We start from the raw sequence: 14217 nt of genomic DNA, 5'->3' as shown, positions 1-14217 counted from the left end.
ATCAAGGGTCTTATTTAAGACCCCAATTGTCACGAAAGAAAAAGCCAGTCAAAGAATTATGTCACTAAGGAGTTTCAACCTTAGCTTTTAAAGTTATTTTTTTTCCTTTTCTTTTTTTTTTTTAAGCAGCCTCCACATCCAACGTGGGGCTTAAATTCATGACTCTGAAATTAAGAGGACCATGTTCTACCAACTAAGCCAGTCAGGTGCCCTCAAAGTTATTTTTTAAAGCTAAAATAACATTCCCTTATAAGCCTTCCTAATCATTATCTATAAGATCTGAAACAGGATCCAACATCATGAAGCAGCCCACAAGTCTAATTTCAAAACCTGACCTCTCATAACCATTTAGTGATAGCTGCTAAGAACTTTTAAGGGAAGTAATTTTTAAAATATTAACTCAAGGAGCACCTGGATGGCTCAATAGGGGGAGCACACAACTCTTGACCTTGGGGTCATGAGTTCGAGCCCTGTGATAGGTATGGAGCCTACTTAAAAAATAAATAAATAAAATATCAACTCAAAAGTGCTTAATCTAGTACCTTAGAGACAATTCTCTTCCCTCAAGGCTTAGTCTTTTGTTTTCTCTTCTGGCTTCTGCAAATTCTTCAGGTACCTGTTCACATGTAACAGAACTATCACTGCGAGAGTGATGTTTCTCTCCAGTAAGTTGGATGTAAATGTCAAGCAGGTGATCAGTTACTGCCAAGAGGCTGGGATATCTATTCTGAAGAACCTGACAGAGGGAGGAAAAAAAGCAAAGAAAATTTAGCAGCAGACACAGTAATTTTTAAAAAGCACATATAAGGGTAGCCTGGGTGGCTCAGTCAGTTAAGCAGCTGACTCTTGGTTTCAGCTCAGGTCATGACCTCAGGGTCCTGGGATCAAGCCTTCCATCAGGGTCCACGCTCAGGAGCCAGTCTGCTTGAGGACTCTTTCTCCCTCTCCCTTGGCCTCTCCCTGAGCTCACTCTTGCTCGTTCTTTCTCTCTCACTCTCTAAATATATAACTTTTAAAATAAATAAATAAAGGCACATGTAAACTCCTGCTAGTATTAGTCAAGCAAAAAATGAATTTCTCTTTGAAATTTGTACCAAGTAAGTACTCCCCCAAGAAACCCAGTGGATGCCCAAAACTGCAGATAGTACAAAACCCTAAACATACTATGTTTTTGCCCACAGACATACCTATGATAAAGTTTAATGTACAAATTAGACATAGTAAGAGATTAACAATAACTAATAATAAAATAGAACAATTATAATATGCTGTAATAAAAATTATATGAAAAAAAATAAATAAATAAAATAAAATAAAAAAATAAAAATTATATGAATGTGGTCTCTCTCTCAAAATATCATGTATTATGGGATCCCTGGGTGGCGCAGCGGTTTAGCGCCTGCCTTTGGCCCAGGGCGCGATCCTGGAGACCCGGGATCGAGTCCCAAGTCGGGCTCCTGGTGCATGGAGCCTGCATGGAGCCTGCTTCTCCTTCTGCCTATGTCTCTGCCTCTCTCTCTCTCTGTGTGACTATCATAAATAAATAAAAAATAAAAAAAATACATATATATCATGTATTATGCTAACATGAGATGATAAAATACCTAGAAAATGATATGAAGGGAATGACACAGGCCCTGTGATGTAGTGTCAGGCTACTACTGACCCTCTGACAATACATCAGGGGAACCATCTGTTTCTGGACTGAGGTTGACTGTGGGTAGCTGAAAGTGCAAAAAGCAAAACCAAGGATAATGGGGAGCTACCATGTAAGAACTTCTGCCTGTACCAATAACCCTTGCCCCTCAAAAACCACAACTTTTTTCCTGGCCAGAACGCAGTTATCTAGCAATCTCATCATTTACACAACTTAGGATACAGAAGCCAGATGGGAAAAGAGTCTTCAAGCAACAAACACATCCAAGTCCTAGGAATTTACTCACTGAAGAATCCTGCAAGTACTACTTTAATTTTAACATAATTCTAGGGGCACCTGTGGCTCAGTTGGTTAAGCGTCCAACTCTTGGTTTTGGCTCATGTCATGAGCTCAGGTTGTGAGATCCAGTCCCAAGTCAGGAGCTGTACTCAGCAGGGAGTCTGCTTGAGATTCTCTCTCGGGCAGCCCGGGTGGCTCAGTGGTTTAGCGCCACCTTCAGCCCAGGGCCTGATACTGGAGACCCCGGATCAAGTACCACGACAGGGGATCCCTGGGTGGCGCAGCGGTTTAGCGCCTGCCTTTGGCCCGGGGCGTGATCCTGGAGACCCGGGATCAAATCCCACGTTGGGCTTCCAGTGCATGGAGCCTGCTTCTCCCTCTGCCTATGTCTCTGCTTCTCTCTCTCTCTGTGTGACTATCATAAATAAATAAAAAAAAAAAAAGATAAAAAAAAAAGTACCACGTCAGGCTCCCTGCATGGAGCCTGCTTCTCCCTCTGCCTGTGTATCTGCCTCTCTCTCCTCTCTCTCTCTCGTTCTCTCTCTGTGTCTGTCATGAATAAATAAATAAAATCTAAAAAAGAAAGAAAGAAAGAAAGAAAGAAAGAGAGGGAGGGAGGGAGGGAGGAAAAAGAAGAAAAGAAAGAAAAAAGAAAAGAAAAAAGAAAAGAAAAGAAAAAGAAAAAGAAAAAGAAAAGAAAAGAAAAGAAAAGAAAAGAAAAGAAAAGAAAAGAAAAGAAAAGAAAAGAAAAGAAAAGAAAAGAAAGAAAGAAATGAACTCTTTGGGGGAAAAAAAAGAGATTCTCTCTCTCCCTCTACCCCTCCCCCGATTCCCACTCCCAAAGGCTGGCACATGTATGTGTAAAATAAATAAATAAATATATCTTTAAAAATAAAAAAACAAACACAATTCTACTAAGATTTGTTAGGTCAGGGCAGCCCGGTGGCTCAGTAATTTAGCGCTGCCTTCAGCCCAGGGCGTGATCCTGGAGACCCGGGATCGAGTTCCGCCTCGGGCTTCCTACATGGAGCCTACTTCTCCCTCTGCTGTGTCTCTGCCTCTCTCTCTCTCCTCTCTGTGTTTCTCATGGATAGATAAATAAATAAAATCTTAAAAATAAAAAAATAAAAAAAGATTTGTTAGGTCATTTTTCAGCAAAAGCAACCAGAAGCAATTAATAAAAATAATAATAATAATAATAATAATAATAATAAGCATATAAAAGCAAACCACAGTAAAAGAAGCTAATATAAAGTACTGATAAAAAGCAACTGATCTTTAAAAAGCAAACAACAAAAAGCAACAGAAATTAAAAAGCAAAAGATGTACTTAATTAAAAAGCAAAAGTAAATGTACCTATTTACTTCAATTATTGAGAATTTTTTTCAGAATAATACTTGGTACTCATACTATTGGTTTTAAGCTTTTATGATATGGATTTATTCAAACAGGTCTATTTGAGAAAAAAGGGAAATATGTATGTATTAGAAATACTGTCTGGGGTGCCTGGCTGGCTCATCAATGGAGTGTAAGACTCTTGATCTTAGGCTGTGAGTCCAGCCCCAGGTTGGGTGTAAAAGTTATTTAAAAACAAAATCTTGGGCATCCCCGGTGGCGCAGTGGTTTGGCGCCGCCTGTGGTCCGGGGTGTGGTCCCGGAGACCTGGGGTCGAGTCCCACATCGGGCTTCCTGTATGGAGCCTGCTTCTCCCTCTGCCTGTGTCTCTGCCTCTCCTCTCTCTCTCTCTGAATAAATAAATAAATCTTTTAAAAAAATGAGGGATCCCTGGGTGGCACAGCGGTTTGGCGCCTGCCTTTGGCCCAGGGCACGATCCTGGAGACCTGGGATCGAATCCCACGTCGGGCTCCCGGTGCATGGAGCCTGCTTCTCCCTCTGCCTATGTCTCTGCCTCTCTCTCTCTCTCTCTCTCTCTGTGACTATCATAAATAAATAAAAAAATAAAAAATAAATAAAAAATAAAAAACATTGAAAAGGAGGTCCTTTTTAAAAAATAAATAAATAAATAAATAAAAACAAAATCTTAAAAGAAATTGTCATCCAATACATTTAAATTAGCTTGAAAAATATATTGTGATTCCAATTTGTATATGAAATATCCACTTATTCTGTATATGTAATGTATACATATTTACAAAAATAAGGATCTACAACCTTTTAACAATGTCATCTCGAGTAGTAGATATCACAGATTTTAATTCATGTTTTTTTACTGAAGGACTTTACAATAGATACTGCTGAAAACATGTTTCAGATAGATTAAAAATTAAAACAAAAAAATAACAAAATCAATAAAATGGATACATACATGGATCTTTAAAATGCAGAATATATATTTTTGGGTACGGAGAAAACATTTATTTATTAAATTGGACATATATATTCATGACCTTGGTCACCACAAACAAAATATAGACTATTTCCAACACCCAACCGAGATTCTCTCTCGGGCAGCCCGGGTGGCTCAGTGGTTTAGCGCCGCCTATAGTTCGGGCTTGATCCTGGAGACCCAGAATCGAATCCCATGTCGGGCTCCCTGCATGGAGCCTGCTTCTCCCTCTGCCTATGTCTCTGCCTCTCTCTCTCTCCTCTCTGTGTATTCTCATGAATAAATAAAATCTTTTAAAAAAATTAAATTAAAATTAAAAAAATAAAAAATAATTCATCTCAATTTTTATTAATACCCTGAACAAAATGTGTATTAAGTTGTTGAATATATGAGACATTAGTTACAAAACAACTTAGTAATTATTTTTTAAAAAAAGGATCTTTGGAAACAATTGAGGAAACTTGAATATAGTCTGAAAATTAAATGGCATTGAGACATTACTGTTCATTTTACTGGGGACAATAAAGTTATTGTGATTATATATGGAAAGGCCCAGGGCACCTGGATGGCTCAGTTGGATAAGCGTCTGCCTTAGGCTCAGGTAATGATCTCAGGGCCTGGGAGTGAGCCCAGGCATCCTTTGGGCTCCCTGCTCAGTGGGGAGTCAGCTTCTCCCTCTGCTCTTCCCCCCTGCTTGTGCCCTCACACTCACACATGTGCTCTCTCAAATAAATTAGTCTTTTTTTTTTTTAAGATTTATTTATTTATTTATTTACGAGACACAGAGAGAGGGGCAAAGACACAGGCAGAGGGAGAACCAGGCTCCATGCAGGGAGCCCAATGTGGGACTCGATCCTGGGACTCCAGGATCACGCCCTGAGCTGAAAGCAGACGCTTAACTGCTGAGCCACCTAGGTGTCCCTCAAATAAATCTTAAAAAAAAAAAAAAAAGCCCTTAAATTTTTAAAGCAAAGTATTGAAGTATTAAGTGTATGCATTGAAGTATTCAGGAATGAAATGTTAAGGGGTTTGTTTTCAAATATATTGGCAAATAAAAAATATTAGATGAAGCAAATGCTGTAAAATGTTAGTACATTAACTGTTAAACTTGGGTTGATGAGTATTTTGATGATCAATTACACTATTTTCTCTATTTACACGTATATCTGGAACTGTTAATAATAAAAAGTAAAAAAGAAAACCACTAATGCTTTCCCCTGATAACCACATACCTCATTCAGTTCGGTCTTATCCATGTTATCCATGTGAATTTTTGTCCAGTATTTGTCTAGCAGAGTAGCATGACTATTTAGAGGTCGATACCAATTTCCTCCACAGCTCAAGAGTCTGTATTTCAAAATTAAAAAAAAGAATTACACAAAATTCCCAATTTAATCTTTAATTATGCCTCTGGTTAGCCCTTGCTAGACATTATCTTATTCTGGTGCCAGATTACCAATATGTTGGGCTCATAGGGCAGATGACAAATGAAAGAGAGGCTGACAGTTGACCCAAGTCTGACTCCTTTCCCCTTTTTTTTTTTTTAAGATTTTATTTATTTATTCACGAGAGACACAGAGAAAGAGACAGAGACACAGGCAGAGGGAGAGCAGGCTCCATGCAGGGAGCCCGATGTGGAACTCGATCCCAGGACTCCAAGATCACGCCCTGGGCTGAAGGCGGCGCTAAACCACTGAGCCACCCAGGGATCCCCTGACTCTTTTCCTAAGGTCATATAATAGAGCTTTAACCAAGTTATTTTCTAATCACTGTAAATGATCCTATTAGGTTTTTCTATCTTAACAGCATGTTTCTCTTCCTTAAGACATAACTTTAGGAAACAGAAAACATAATCCAAAGCCCACAGCATTAAAAATAAGTTCAGTGCTTATTACCAAAAGCTACAGTACCCAAAATCATTAAAAATTTCAAGAAGGAATATTCATTAAACACATACTCTGGCCAAGCCACAAGCTTGCATCTAGGCCATTTATTGTAATGCATGTTCACAACTTTCTGAGATGGTACCTTACTTTTCTTCTAATGCATAAAGAGGAAGAAAGTAATGTCCTCTGATCACTCGGCTACAAATGGCAGAGGTAAGAACTGAATTCAGATCTCTTTGGACACCTTCTACAACGTCCCAGGACTTTCTGAGATATGAACATAGCAGAGAAGAACTTTACTATCTCTGAATAAAGGCAGGGTTTACTTAAAAAAAGCAGGACCTAGCAAAGTGTTCCTTGAGAACTATTAGGTTAACTCCACACTCCACCTCTTGATGTTCACCGAGGCAAACACTACTATAACTACTTATTATGTGACATTACGATCATTCTTGAGCATATTAACATATGGAGAAGTGTACAGATACATACTACCAGTAGAAAATCAATCACTGTGTTCATGTTATTATAAAATATAGACATGGACATATATACTAAATTTGTTTAGCTTTTATTCCTTTGTTATGTTTACATTCAATTTTTTTAGCTACTTGAAATCTACAGGTCATCATCATCACCATCATTGTAGCCAGCCATTAGTTGGGCACTTAATACGGGACAGATCTTTAATACAAGTTATTTCATTTAATCTTTACAACTTACACCAACTTGTAAAGTAAGTAGTATTAGCCCCATCATTATCAGACAAGAAAAGTACATACAGGTACAAAATATCAGTGTCAGGACTCAAACCCAGGGCTGTCTAACAACGGTCTCAACAGTGATTGTTTTTGAAAACATGAAAACAAGATAAAGTTCTAAAAAACTGAATATCTTTAAGTGGGGGAAGGAACCCTCTCATTTTGATTTAATTATCTTTATTTAAAACAAGAATGAAAGGGGGCACCTGGGTGGCTCAATTACTTGGCCGACTCCTTGATTTCAGCTCAGGTCACAATCTCTGGGTCCTAGGATCCAGCCTCATGTAGGGGCTGTGGAAGTACTTTCTCTCTCTAAAATAAATAATTCTTTAAAAAATAAATAAATAAAACAGGAATGAAGGGGCATCTGGAGGCTCAGTTGGTACAATATGCAACTCAATCTCAGCATCGTGAATTCAATCCCATGTTGGGTACAATTTTAGTATATGTGCTGCCGAAGCGAGCACCCATGTTGGGTACAGAGCTTAAATCTAAAATACAGTAATCGGGACACCTGGGTGGCTCAGTGGTTGGGCGTCTGCTTTTAGCTCAGAGCATGATTCCAGGATCTGGGGTTGAGTCCCACCCCACATCAGGCTCCTTGCAGGTAGCCTGCTTCTCCCTCTGCCTGTGTCTCTGCCTCTCTCTCCCTCTCTCTGTGTTTCTCATGAATAAATAAATAAAATCCTTTAAAAAAAAAACTACTACAGTAATTAAGATACTATGATATTGGTGTAAAGATAGACAAATGAACAATCAAAGTAGAGTCCTGAAATAGGAACTAGATCTTTAAAAATTAGCTAATTAAAACAAAACAGGAATGAAAAGGGTGGATCTGGGGATCCCTGGGTGGCGCAGCGGTTTGGCGCCTGCCTTTGGCCCAGGGCGTGATCCTGGAGACCCGGGACTGAATCCCACATCAGGTTCCCGGTGCATGGAGCCTGCTTCTCCCTCTGCCTATGTCTCTGCCTCTCTCTCACTCTCTCTCTGTGACTATCATAAATTAAAAAAAAAAGAAAAGAAAAGAAAAGAAAAGGGTGGATCTGTCATCAGTTCCAACTGATCCTGCTTAATGTGGGCCCAGAAAACTACTCCAGGACTCTGGACTCAGTACTCCAGTGTGGGACTTATGAGAAAAAGGCTCCAGTGGGAAAAGATAGGTTAATAGAACATACCTCCTAGTTGCAAAGAACTGAAATCCAGGAACCACTTTCAGACAGTCACCTCGGCCAGGAATCAAGAGCTCTCCATTCTCCAAAAGAGGGATCAGCACGGAAACCTAAATCACAAAACCCAAATGATAAAACTATTAAGGCAGAAGTAACAAAAAAACAAAATAACCCTCTCTCCAAACAATGAACACATCCTTAAAGGAAACCTTAGTTTTCAGAACATGAACTAAGATCAAAAGGCAAGTGGCAATGTGTGAGCCACCTAGACTCCAACGATTTATTCATTCAATATTTACCAAGCCAGACACTCAAAATCCAGACATGGCTGAGGCCTTACAGCCTAGCATCTGACAAAACAGCCATGCAAACCACCATACGGCATGATGAGTATAACCCTAGGGGTGACTGTGAATGAGAACAGAATGGTGTAGAAGCATTGAAAGTGCAGACAGACATCCCAGAGATGATGATATTCATTGAGTCTTAAACGTGAGCAGGAAGCCAGTTTTGGTGGGAGGGAAACTCCCAGCACATATACTCCAGGCAAATAATATTCAAACAGATAAAAATCTCTGTTCCTAAGAGCATAACATGAGAGGATTCCGCTGTCAAGGCAGAATGTGCATATGAAGTAGTGGAAAACTATAAACTTAGAAATAAATAAATTAAGGGTCTCCTGTGCTGAGCTAAGGAGTTTGAATTTTTTTCATGAAAGTTACAGAGAGTAAAATAGCCTGGGGGAAAAACTGTAATTTTTATTTTAGCAACTGTGCAACAAACAGAACATCAACTGAAAGGAGGCTAGCCTACAGGAAAGAGGCAAAAACAAAGATAGGATGGCTATATAGATAGATGTCTGGCTGGCAAGAAAGAAGAGTAAAGAGCAGCCCTGGTGGCGCAGCGGTTTAGCGCCGCCTGCAGCCGGAGGTGTGATCCTGGAGACCCGGAATCGAGTCCCACATCGGGTTCCCTGCATGGAGCCTGCTTCTCCCTCTGCCTGTGTCTCTGCCTCCCTCTCCCTCTCTCTCTCTGTGTGTGTCTCTATGAATAAATAAATAAAATATTTAAAAAAAAAAAAGGAAAGAAGAGTAAAGAAAGAAAAGAAAAAGAGAAAAATAGGTAACAAAGCAAAAAAGCTAGACAGATGAAAATAAATCCTATGCTAAGGCAGTGGGAGAGAAGAGAATAAAATAAAGAGATAAAAAAATACTAAGCAATTTAATACTAAATAAGAGACTAGAAGGAGACATCAAACTATGGCAGAAAAGGCTGTTCTGAGAAAGAGCAGGCAAATTCCATCTTGGACATCTTTAACTTCCACCAGCTAAGGGACATTTTTTTTTAAATATTTCAAGAAAAGGGTGGGCCATACACATAGATCTAGGGAACATGAGTTTATAGAGGAAGCTTAAAAAGAAAAAACAAGGGATCCCTGGGTGGCGCAGCGGTTTGGCGCCTGCCTTTGGCCTAGGGTGCGATCCTGGTAGACCCGGGATCGAATCCCACATCGGGCTCCCGGTGCATGGAGCCTGCTTCTCCCTCTGCCTGTGTCTCTGCGCCTCTCTCTCTCTCTGTGACTATCATAAATAAATAAAAATTAAAAAAAAAAGAAAAGAAAAGAAAAAACAAAGACCAAAGAGTCAAAGAAAAGGGTTCTAAAATATCAGACATAATTTTATTAAATATTCTTACTATACACATGGCTAGAAGCTGAAAGGAAAGCCCAAAATAATATAGGAGCAACTCCAAATGATTCCAAAACTTGAAACTAAAGAAAAATAACCTGAATATCTGTAAAAGCTACCTTAAAATAAAAAAGGACTATTAGCTGAGAAGTTCTGAAAACAACAAAACAATAATCAAAAGATCTAGGCATGTCTTTAAGTAAACCCAACTTCATTATAACAGTAATGAAGTTTGAATATAATCAAATGAGCAACATAACCTTTGTATGAACACAACAAATATATGAACAGGAGAATGGTCTACAGAAAATTGGACTAAATGTAGAAGAATTTTCTGACATTTATCAGATACTGCCAAAGGAAGAGCAAGTCATAAATTGTCAGTCAAGTCTTGAATCTGGACTTTACCTCAAAGAATATAATTAACTAGGGCAGTCCCAGTGGTGCAGCGGTTTAGTGCCTCCTGCAGCCCAGGTGTGATCCTGGGGACCCGGGATCAAGTCCCACATCAGGCTCCTTGCATGGAGCCTGCTTCTCCCTCTGCCTCTCTCTCTCTCTCTGTATGTGTGTGTGTGTGTCTCATGAATAAATAAATAAAATCTTTAAAAAAAAAAAAAAAAAAAAGAATATAACTATAAGACAATACGAGATCCCTAGGCTCCATCATGGCCTGGATGTAACCTCTCTCATGTTCACCTATCTTCTTTGGCTCTAATTCCACATGCACAATCCTAATGATTTCCAGATACCGTGATAGCTGAAAAAAACTGCCTAAGGAAGAAAGCACTAGAAAATGGAAAGCCGGGGCAGCCCGGGTGGCTCAGCGGTTTGGTGCCACCTTCAGCCCAGGGCCTGATCCTGGAGGCCAAGGAACAAGTCCCATGTCGGGCTCCCCGCATGGAGCCTGCTTCTCCCTCTGCCTGTGCTCTGCCTCTCTTCTCTTTGTCTCTCATGAATAAATAAATAAAATCTTTTTTAAAAAAAGCAATTTTTCTAAAAACGAAAATATATATCCAGTATATTTTCCGTAATGAAACAAAGACAAACATGCTCTCTTCCTTTACCTGTCCTCAGCCTGCTGCTCTACAGATGCCATAGCTAGGAAGCAGGGTCTCAAAGTTCTCAATGTATTTGTAACATGGGTAAGCTATTTCCCACAAGGCCTATTCTTTTGGAAATGTTATAACACTGATCACATATTCAACTAAAGGAGCAAAAAACTACAATGAAACTGATCACATATCCAACTATAGTATTTCCCCCTTATCCATGTGGAGTATGTTCCAAGACCCTCAGTGGTTTCTGAAACTGTGGATAATACAGAGTCCTATATATACTATGCTTTTTCCTATACATACATACTTTGATAAAGTTTGCCTTACAAATGGGCAAGATAAGAGATTAACAGCAGTAAATGACAATAGAATAGAATAATTGTAACAATATACTATAGTAAAAGTTATGTGAATGTGGTTTCTCTCAAAGTATCTTACTATACTCACCCTTCCTATGGAGATGTGAGATGATGAAATGCCTATGTGACCAGATAAAGTGAGGTGAACAATGGAGGCATTTCGACGTAGTGTTAGGCTACTACTGACCTTCTAATACATTAGGAGGATCATCTGCTTCAGGACTGAGAGTAACCACAGGTAATTGAATGGCAGATAAGGGGGGACTACTATACTCAGTGAAATAGTACCAGCAGAACTCTATCAATTTTCTATCAAACAAGAGACCAGCTAAGTAATTCCACCTCAAGCCAGATTAGGTAGGTAATCATGAATGAGCTTCTCACAAAATGTAACCTCTCTAATCAAATACCTATTTTTTTTTTAAAGATATTTTTTATTTTAGGGAGAGAGAAAAGGAGCAGAGGGGAGGGGCAGAGGGATAAAGAGACAGAGAAGCAGACTCCCCCACTGAGCAGGGAGTCCGATGCAGGGCTCCAATCCCAGGACCCTGGGATCATGATCTGAGCCAAAGGCAGATGCTTAACTAACTGAGCCACCCAGGTGCCCCTGATTTCCTGTCTTTGAAATGTATTTTGTTAAGAGTGATTTTGGGAGATAATTTCAGTAACACAGGTGTCTGGGGCACCTGGATAGCTCAGTGGGGTAAGCATCTGTCTTAAAAAATAATCATGAACCCATGGTCATAGGATGGAGCCAGGCATCCTTAAGCTCTCTATTCAGCAGGGAGTCTGTGTCTCCTTCTCCCTCTGCCCCACCCCCACCCCACTAGTGCTCTCCCTCTTTCTCCTAAATAAATAAATAAAATATTTCGGGGGGAAAAAAAAAAGACAGAAAATCAGTAAATAATTAGTGAGGTAACATACCACGTCTAAGGGGGCATAGTCAATATCCTCCAGAAGGATCCAGTGTCCCTTTGTGACTGCCTGTGTGAGAGTACCAGGTTGCCACACAAACTCTCCTGGGACATCTGTACACCGATACATTCCCAACAGCATCTGGAGGAAAAGGAAAAAGTTATTAATGAAACCACAAATCTGAGATGCCAATGCCACATCCTTTGATTAATTCTGTTAAAATTCTATACGGATATAAGCAGGCACTTGATGTTTTTACACCTTGGTCCCATCAGTTATGAGGAGGACCAATAACTATTCTCACATTCCCTTAGCAAAAACAATACTTTAATGCAAACATTTATAAGCATGTGAACCCACCAAAATTTGCTATTTCTTAATTACCTTACTGTCGGTCTGATCTCCAAGCTGGACTTTAAGAAGCTGAGGGGGCTTCCTTCTACCTGTCATTGCACCTAAGTGTTCAACTAAGGAAGTTTTGCCACATCCTATTGGTCCTTCCAACAACACAGCATTCTGAGAAGCCACTGCCATAGCCAGTGTCTGAAGATTTTTGCAGATTGAATCAACCAGCACATAAGATCTAAAGGCCAGCTCCTGTTCACGAGAAGAATTCCTATTACTAGCCTAAGGAGGCAAGGGAAAAATAAAAGGCATGTTAACAGTCTTTCCTCCAAAGGGCACAGATTAATTTCTACAACAATGCTTTCACTAACCTTTACATAAACCTCTAATTAGCAGTACTAGAACTATAATAACAACAGGTATGTTATCCAAAATAAGGATCTTTTTCCTTTTGGCAGGATTTAAGGAAAATCTCCCAAAGTCTGAGAAGCCAAAAAAGCTGACACACAAAAGATGGGGGCAAACTTCATCTCATGACTGCATTTTTGTTTTCCTTCCTCTTATACCACATTCTAGGACTTCGTATCTTTTTTTTTTCTTTTTTTTTTTTAAGATTTTATTTATTTATTCATGAGAGACACAGATTGAGATAGAGAGAGAGAGAGAGAGAGGCAGAGACACAGGCCGAGGGAGAAGCAGGCTCCATGCAGGAAGCCTGACGCGGAACTCGATCCCGGGACTCCAGGATCACACCCTGGGCCCAAAGCAGGCGCTAAACCGCTCAGGGATCCCTAAAACTTCATATCTAAAATCAAGAATGCACACAACATATTTATCAATCAGGGAAAAGGATACTTTGTATTATAAAATTATTGTATTTTTTCAGGTATAAATAAAGAATAATGGCTTTTTTAAAAGTTCTTTTCTTTTATATATATATACTGAAATATTTAGGCACGAAATGATGTGCTATCTGGAAGCTGCTTCAAATAACACCGTTTGGGGAAAGTGTGCAGAACTATAAATAAAATGTAACTGATAATTTATAATTACTGAAGCTAAGTGATGGGTACATGGGGATTCATTACACCACTGTTTCTACTTTGAAATATATTTGACATTTTCCATTAACAAAAAGTAAAAATAATAGTAATAATTCTCTCAATATGTTTAATGTGTATAGAGTTTTAATTCTGCAAAATGAAAAAGTTCTGGAGTTTGTTTACAAAACAAGATGAGTATATTTAACATCACTGATGTGTACACTTAAAACTGTTTAAGATGTTTGGGATGCCTGGCTGGCTCAGTCAATAGAGCATGTGACTCTTGATCTCAGGGTTTCAAGTTGGGAGTCTCACATTGGGGGTAGAGTTTATTTACATTAAAAAAAAGTTTAAAATGGTAAATGTTTTGTTTTACTGCGTTAAAAAATTTTTCAAATAATAATGTACCTAATATAACAGAAGGAAAAAGATCCCTTGGGAAGGTGGAATTTTTAAGATTTTTTTTAAGGAATAAAAACTTCTCAAACATGGCTAGTTCCCTATAGATACGTGAGAATAAAATGAGATTCAAGGCTGGAAGTTTGTTTGCTTTGTATTTTTTTATTTTTTATTTGTTTGTTTGCTTTTTAAATTCTATTTATTTGAAAGAAAAAGAGAGCATAAGCAGGGGGAGGGCCAGAGGGACAAGCAGACGTCCCACTGAGCACAGAGCTGGACACAGGGCTGGATCCTAGGACCCTGAGATCCTGACC

The 14217-nt window shown here is 39.2% G+C and overlaps 1 protein-coding gene and 1 long non-coding RNA gene across 4 annotated transcripts in view; one reads left to right on the top strand and one right to left on the bottom strand.

Annotated features, from left to right (window-relative positions):
* MDN1 (midasin AAA ATPase 1) overlaps positions 1 to 14217 on the bottom strand; it is a 168600-nt gene that overhangs the window by 137568 nt on the left and 16815 nt on the right. For all 3 annotated transcript variants that reach the window (XM_077903070.1, XM_077903067.1, XM_077903068.1), the window contains exons 6-10: positions 12501 to 12743; positions 12126 to 12257; positions 8106 to 8209; positions 5516 to 5630; positions 543 to 736 (exon numbers count right to left, since the gene is read on the bottom strand). In XM_077903070.1, coding sequence (XP_077759196.1) covers positions 543 to 736; positions 5516 to 5630; positions 8106 to 8209; positions 12126 to 12257; positions 12501 to 12743 — 788 coding nt within the window. The remainder of the gene's footprint in view (positions 1 to 542; positions 737 to 5515; positions 5631 to 8105; positions 8210 to 12125; positions 12258 to 12500; positions 12744 to 14217) is intronic.
* The window catches only part of LOC144317127 (uncharacterized), a 68831-nt gene that overhangs the window by 53035 nt on the left and 1579 nt on the right, over positions 1 to 14217 (top strand). The gene's annotated exons all lie outside the window — the stretch shown is intronic.

Source organism: Canis aureus, chromosome 7 (genome assembly GCF_053574225.1).
Source record: "Canis aureus isolate CA01 chromosome 7, VMU_Caureus_v.1.0, whole genome shotgun sequence".
In the NCBI taxonomy this organism is placed as follows: Eukaryota; Metazoa; Chordata; class Mammalia; order Carnivora; family Canidae; genus Canis; species Canis aureus.
Note: the sequence above shows the minus strand (reverse complement) of the source record. Positions and strands in the feature narration are given on the sequence as shown.